The following is an 8,253-nucleotide window of genomic DNA, read 5'->3' on the forward strand; positions in this document are numbered from 1 at the left end:
GACCGTGCAGAAATGCACCGCGGCCGCGTGGCTGCCAGCGCGGACCGCGCAGAAATGTACCGCGGCCGCGTCGAGGGAGGGAAGAAGTGGGCTCTCTGAACCCACCCAGCGCGGACTGCACTGATTTGGTGCCCGGCTGCGCTGGTCGACCTGGCTACCGACCCTCTGAACCCCCACCACACGGTCGCACAGAAAAGCAACGCGGCCACGTGGCTGCCAGCGCGGACCGCGCGGAAACGGTCGCGGCCGCGCTGGGCCTGCAACACCTGAACCTGCATTTTTTTTAAGTTTAAGACCTCCCGGGCCCCACTCATAACTCACCTGAGCCCTCAGGGCTCCAAACCAAACATACATATGATCTTAAAAACATCTTACGATCTCATTTGTGCGATCAAATCGCTAAAATAACATCATATACATGGAATCAAGCCTCAAAGCACATGATTTTCTTTCAACTTTCATAAAACTCAAATTCCCCATTTTAAGTTCGAAACACGTCATATGACGTTCGGTTTTAGCCAAACTTTACAGATAGTGCTTAAAACATATTTAAGACTTGTACCGGGCGTCAAAATCAAAATACGAGCCCGATACCACAGTTTTCTGATCAATTTCCTTCTTCATTTTCCTTTAATAATTTCAGAAAACAATTTCACACAAAAATTCATTTCTCGGGCTTGGGACCTCGGAATTTAATTCCGGGCACATGCCCAAGTCCCATATTTTTTTACAGACCCTCTGGGACCGTCGAATCACAGGTCCGTGTCCGTTTACCCAAAATGTTGACCGAAGTCAATATTATGCATATTAATATCAAAATCCATCAAATGTTTCACATAATTCACATATTCTAACATAAAAACTTTCCGGCTGCGTGCCCGAACTGCGCACGCAAATCGAGGCAACTAAAAGCGAGGTTTTCAAGGCCTCGGAAGTGCGGAATAAGGAAGAACTACGGTGATGACCCTTTGGGTCGTCACAGTCACGGACGAACTTATATTCACAAATTAGTCCATATAAATAATTGAATCAAATAAGTTGCAAGTAAAGCACGTTGAATAACTCAAGTAGTAAGATAGAGGTTAGGACAAATTGTGAAGCAAAGGATTTGAATAACAGGGGAATTTTGGTGAAGGAGGGGTCATAGGTTGGTTATCCTATAGGATCACCCCACACAATGTCCGGTAAACATTCCTCAATGAGGGGCTACACGCGATATTAGCACGTAGTCATTATATCCCATATCTACCCTTCCCATCCTCTTATTGGTCGTGCAAAGCGAGTGTTTGGTCAACGATTACTATTGCATGTTGCTATCCGTCCCTTCTTAATGGTCCTGGAGGGAGTTAGGACCTCTACCTATAGGTGGTTTTAAACGGACCCCTAAGGTTTTAAAGGTGAAAAATTCTAAGGCAACATTCAAAACACTTAGGACTTTCAGCACATAAATGGAGCAATTAAAAGCTCAAAGTTTCGTCCTCAAACAAACAGATAAGTAGCACGACCCAAGCATAATTATGGGCTTTTATTAGATAGCGTCCTGAGACAGTATATCTAGGTGAATATGTAGAAACAAACAACCTATTATTTAGAAACTCAAGAGTAGTGACCCTAGCAGTGGCCTATCGATTTTAAAGATCTCTTGGGATCAGAAAACATCAAGCAATAGAAACAGTTTCAGAGTTGCAGATTTGAAAAAATGCCCTAGGGGCTTGCCTATACGCGGAGCATTAATTAGCACACTTGTATAAAAACAAAGCAAGTTTTGAAACAAACTTCTTTGATACCTCTAGGCATGATATCTAATGAAATTGAGGCAGTTTTAAAGATCTCGTTTCAGGAAATATAAACCACTTAGTTAAACAAATTTAGGATTGAACTACGCGTGGACTAAGTTGATTTATTTAGATTAGATTAGATTGACAGGCAGAAATGTGAGTGTTGTTCCCTATAGGCATGATATCTACGTTTGATACTGAATTTAAGACATGATTATTTGGACTTATAGGCATGGTTTCTAAACATGACATATTGTTAAACCTTATAAACATTATTTCTACTTCGTAAGGCAATCGAATTTAAGCATAAAGTCCTAGAAGCATGATTTCTATTGGGAAACAAGCAGATAAAGTCCTAAGAGCATGATTTCTAATTAGTAGAGCAAACATATTTCAATGTAAAGTCCTATGAGCATGATTTCTACTTAGTAGAGCAAACAGATTTTAAAGTAACGTCCTATGAGCTTGATTTCTACCTAAATTACCCCATAAAATAGGTATCTACCCACCCTTTTCACTGAATACCCCAATATCTATTTACAAGTTATTACAGACCAATGAATGAATTACATAAGTAAATAAAAAAATCAAGAAGCTATTCTATAGGGAGCCTCTGATTAGGCCCAGATTTCCCAAAGCCCCCAATGGCCTCATATGCCTCAATTCCATAGACAAGGTCAGAGTCTAGGTGCATCAAAGTTCCCTAAGGATATGAAGGATCCCAGGCAGTGCTTATACTTAGACTTAGTAACCAATGATTGAGCAAATACAATGTGGAAGAGTCAACCTCAGTATGCCAGAGTTCAGAGGGTTCTCAAAAGGATCCCAAGGGAGTGCACATACTGGAGGGGGCAGAACTTATTGATTAAGAGTAGAGTGAGAAGTGATGGACACAAGTTGAAACGTTTCAATAGAAAACTGTATTAAACAAAAGTCTGTTTTGAAAGTAATTTAGTAAAGCAACAGAGATTTTTTTAAAAAAAAAACAGATTGGAGTAGTTAACAAAGTCCATACACTACACCTTGTGGCAGGTTTATACATAGACAATTCACAGAACCAAGTAAACTCAATAGTCACCAGAGGTCAAGGGGTTTGGGATACATAGAACATCTGACTGCAAGCACAGAACCCAGCAAAGGTCTATGACTAGTTTAGACATGCTCAGAAACAGCTGACCCTGGCATAGTCACAAAACTGACATGAAGAACACAACTACATAATCCCTAAATAGAAAGCAAAATGAAGGATTTGACTAATAGAACAAGTACAATAAAAAATCAAATAGAAAGAATTACAAAAGAGAAAAAGAAAGTAACTCCAGAAATAGACATTAGTCCTAATAAAACAAATAATATTAATAAATATGAATCGCCAAATAGGGGTGATAGGGATTTGGGGATTCATGATGGTAAACACATAACAAGTAAGAGTTAATTGGTGTAGACATGCTCACAAACAAACAGAGGGGTAACATGCTAATCTAATTGAAGGGGAGTACATAATAAGGTAAACATCAATTGCAGGCTTCACAACAATACCACAAATAAAAGCAAACTAGGAACATGATGAACTGAAGCAATAAGAAAATTATATTGTTGTTGGAACTTTGAATTGAAACTAGAACATACTAAAGAGGACAGTAAGCAAAGAGAAAGAACAAGAGAACACAATGGTTAGCCTTGGCTTGCAACTGGCTAACAATAGCAAGTAGTACCATATAGAGAGTAGAAAGTTTGAGTGTGAGAGATAGTTTTGAACCAAGAGTTCGTGTGTTGTGCTAATGAAAGACTAGGGTCTTTATAGTTTGAAAGTTGGTAGTAAATAAGGTAAAAATCAAAGTCCATTAGCAATTAAGGAACTCATAATCAATTAGTCAGGAAATCAAGGTATGTACTCCCTTTAATTGAGGAGTTAACCTCAAACGGTAATAGACAACAAATAAGGAAAGAAATCCTATAAGGCTGAACATGCTAATTAAGGAAATATTTTCTGCATAGTACAAGTCCACAATATGTAATAGAAGCCAGGTTCAGCACACATAAATCAAGGAAAGATTTGAGCAATCAATTAACAACATAATTGGCCATAGAATAAGGTTAGAAAAATGTTTGACAAGGTAAAAATCAGTAGAATAATCATGCAGAATCAGTGAAAGATCAATCATAAAGATCCAGGGATGCAAGAATAGGAGGTAACACTGATTTAGACAAGTCTATAAGAACAAACACATAGTAAGCAAAATCAGAACCCTAAAAGGTCGAGTAGGACAAGAATCACGCATAAAACTAGGGATTTATGTAGAGTATAGTCTGAATTAGTAAGCTAAGTATGATTCAGGTAGGAGAAGTGAATAATAAGAAACATTAGTGAACCGGATAAGGCAAAATCACACAATAGGCAGGGATAACCACAATTAGGCAAAAAATCATAGAAACAAAAATGTTCACTGAACATTTTATCAAAACAAAACCCAGAAACCCAAGGTTGTGGCTAAGAAGTTAGGGTTTTTGACATAGACGAGTTGAAAAAGGAGTAAAAAATATAAAATCGTTCGAGATATGAAAAGAACATAAGTTAAAACATGAAGAATCGATTTAAACAAACTGTAGAAGAAGTTCAGAAAAAACCCTAAATTTAAAAGAAAGTAAAATAACTTGAAATCGATGATTTTTGAAAGAGAAGTTCAAGAATAGTGTAAAACATAAAAGGACCTGACTTGAATCGTTTAAAAACAACAAAGATCTAAGAGATACAAACGAAAATAAGTATTTCAAAAGAAACCCAAATAGAGATGGAAGAACCTGCTTAGAACTTCAAAGATCGTAACCAATATAGGGGATTTTGCTCAAAATCACACCGGAGAAGCCACAAACAGTCAAAACAACAATCTTAGACATAAGTCGGCGTGGCCCAGGGCCCATGAAGGCCTTAGAGAAGATGAGCGAGGCAATAGGGGAGCCATTGGAGGCTTGGGGATGAAAGGTGATCACCGGAAAAGACCGGAGAAGGAGGCGGCAGTTGAAAAGGGATTAGGGTTAGGTTGAGAGAAGAGAGGTGATGAGAGGATTTGGGGGCGGAGGAATGTAGAGAATGATTAGGGTTAGGGGGTCGTTTGGAATTAAAAAGGAAAGAACAAATTCTAGCAGTTGTTCTTTCAGATCAACAGTCATGATCTGATGGGTTTTTTGGTTGGATAGACATGTATAAGGTCTGGGTCAGCTGATTGGGTGCGAAATTGGCCTGGGGTTGGGTTCAATTTTGGCTATTACTGAAAGCCAGATTTGCCTATAATTTAAATAGCCAATTTTCCCCTATTTAATTTATAAAAAATAATAAACAAATTCTGGAAAATAATTTTATGTACCAAAATGTTTAAAATATATATTAATCATTTTTGAAATATATGGACTAATTTTACGCATATAAAATGCATTTATCCATTAAATGAGCTAATATTGCAATTATATGCAATTTAGCTTAAAAAATGCCAAATGCAATTATAAAAATACATAAAAAATATGTTAACCATATTTTGGCATAAGTATAGAAATTAAATTACTAAATTACCTTAAAAATAATCTGGGAAATGATTATTGGGAATTTTGTGAATAAAAGGGGAGGAAATAAATCAATTTAAATCCTTAAAATTATGGGAAAAACAATAAAAACCTTGTCCATGCTTATATATGCATATATATGCTATTTTAAAGGTATTTATGCATATAGAAAATATATAGGAAACAATTAGGTATCAATAGCTTCCCCTCTTACCCGGGAAGGATAAAAGAGTTTTCGATTAAATAAATGATGGCTAATTTTGACCGGACGGGATATGTCAAAAGCCAGAGGCCGGACTCCGGTTTTTGAGTTGCCTACATATCCCTGGTTTTACAAGAATCACGCCATGTGTAGTTTTAGATTCACCCGCGGAGTAGGCCGATGAAATTATTGCAAGAACGGACACGAGATGCGGAAGCGGCTACGGTGAACGGTTAAGTCTCGGGACGGTTGGAGGGAACTGGAGCAAGATTGCTCCTGCTAGGATAGTGGTTGCTTACTAGCTACCTGCGGATAAAAGATGCTACAAATGTATTTGCGAAAATTTTAAATATGATGCAGATTCCCTTTGGACCATAAAGGTTGTCTTCGGACGGTTAAAGATGACGTCCTTAGACCATGACGTCCTGGGCCATGAATTGTTTAGTGAGGGAATCTCAGGCCATGAAATGGTGTTCTCGGGCCATGAAAATGGTGCCTCTGAACCATGACGCCTTTAAATAATGATATGCAAGATTGAGGGATCCTCAGGCCATTGCATGATGCCTTCCGACTATGAGAATGATGCCTTTATACTATGATGCCTTCGGATTGATTGACAATATTTCAGCCCATGATATGCAATAATATGATGTTATCAAGACAATGCTTAGTCTTGTTAAGTGGATGGAAGAGCTTAGCATGATCGGAAAGTTAAAATGGAGCAATATCTGTGCAAAGTAGGACACTGTTTAGTCCCTATGCAGATGTGGAGACAGGGATTAGCCTCATGCAGATAGGGAGGCAAGGCTTAGCCTTGTGCAAACAGGGAGGTAAGGATTAACCTTGTGCAAATATGGGGAGGCAGGGATGGAGTGAAGGGTAAGACACTTGCAAGTGTGGAGTCCAGGATTAGAATCCTGCAAATATGGAGTCAAGGATTAGACTCATGCAAATATGGAGTCAAGGATTAGACTCATGCAGATATGGAGTCAAGGATTAGGCCCATGCAAATATGGAGGTAAGGATTAGCCTCATGCAAATATATAGTCAAGGATCAGACTCATGCAAATATGGAGTCCATGATTAGACTCATGCAAATATGGAGTCAGGGATTAGACTCATGAAAATATGGAGGCAAGGGTTAGCCTTATGCAAATATGGAGTCAGGGATTAGACTCATGCAACTATGGAGGCAAGGATTAGCCTCATGCAAATATGGAGGCAAGGGTTAGCCTCATGCAAATATGGAGTCAGAGATTAGACTCATGCAAGGAGCGAGTAGCAGATAAGAGTAGTGTATTTCTTAGCTAAAGATGTATTTGATGTTTGATGAGCTGATAGATAGAGAATTATCTTGGTGTACATATATTTCGTGAACGCTACAGTTATGTGCCTGCATTCAAAGAAAAATCGTAAGTTTTATGAGGGGAGGTTGGTTCTTGCTTCGTCTGCTGGCCTTGCTCTGGTTCGTTCTGAAAGCCCCTTCGAGTTCCCTTGGGTAGCACATCACTGTTATGGAAATAAAATTTTCTAAAAATATGCAATTATTGGTGAAAATAGAGTTTTTTTGGAAACGTATTGATATATCGAGTAATTTTGATGGACTAGTGATTGTGACACATTTCAAAGGCATTGCAGCTATCTCCTATTGGAATTGTGAGGGTCCTCCTTAAAATTCTGCTTGCGGATAATGGATTTGCCGAACCTTCTCCATAATTTTGAGAATCCTTCTCAAAATTTTGCCCTAGTTTCTTAACTGGTTACTGGCTGTCTGACATGTGTTGGCGTTGGCTGGACTTGCTCCGGAATTTTGAAGACCCTCCTCAAAATTCTGCCCTAGTTTCTGATCTTGGAGGAAATGAAAATTTTATTATGATATGACCGAACCCATAAGGCTGCCTAGGTATCCCCTCTTAAACGAGAATCAGGTCAAACATAGTTCAATTACATCAAGTGGGAAATGCAAAGTATCTAAGCATAGTATCTTTTGACTGCGTCTAAATAAATTGGCTTTGGCCAAACCTCTCTGTCCATTTCTGCAAGTATGAGTGCTCCTTCAGTTAGTACTCTGTGAACCATGTACGGATCTTGCCAGTTGGGAGAGGATTTCCTTTTGGCTTCATCTTGATGTGGGAAGATTTTCTTCAGTACCAGCTGCCCTGGTGCGAAACGTCTTGGTTTGAATCTTTTGTTGAAAGCTCTGGACATTCTGTTTTGATAAAGACGGCTGTGACATACTGCGTTAATCCTTTTTCCATTGATAAGGGATAATTGTTCATAGAAGCTTCTTATCCACTCCGCATCACTGAGTTCAGCTTCCTGTATGACTCTTAAGGAAGGAATCTCCACTACAGCTGGGATGGCAACTTCGGTACTATAAACCAACATGTAGGAGTTGCCCCGGTTGACATGCGAACTGTGGTGCGGTACCCTAACAGAGCAAAGGGTAACTTCTCATTCCACTGTTTGTGGTTCTCTACCATTTTCCTTAGTATCTTGTTAATGTTCTTGTTCGCGGCTTCTACGGCTCCATTCATCTAAGGTCTGTAGGCTGTAAAATTCTTGTGCTTGATGTTGAAAGTTTCACATATAGCTTTCATCAGATCACTATTGAGATTGGCGACGTTGTCAGTAATAATGGACTCAGGAACTCCGAATTGACAGACAATACGATCCTTGACAATGGGTGCAACGACTTTTTTGGTTATAGCTTTG

General features: G+C 38.9%; 1 protein-coding gene across 1 annotated transcript; it reads right to left on the bottom strand.

Annotated features, from left to right (window-relative positions):
- Positions 1 to 7,509: 7,509 nt before the first annotated feature.
- On the bottom strand, positions 7,510 to 7,926 carry LOC138875698 (uncharacterized). Its single transcript, XM_070154560.1, has one exon. The coding sequence runs from the start codon at positions 7,924 to 7,926 to the stop codon at positions 7,510 to 7,512; it is 417 nt and encodes a 138-aa protein (XP_070010661.1).
- Positions 7,927 to 8,253: the final 327 nt, after the last annotated feature.

This window comes from Nicotiana sylvestris, chromosome 8, assembly GCF_000393655.2.
Source record: "Nicotiana sylvestris chromosome 8, ASM39365v2, whole genome shotgun sequence".
NCBI lineage: Eukaryota > Viridiplantae > Streptophyta > Magnoliopsida > Solanales > Solanaceae > Nicotiana > Nicotiana sylvestris.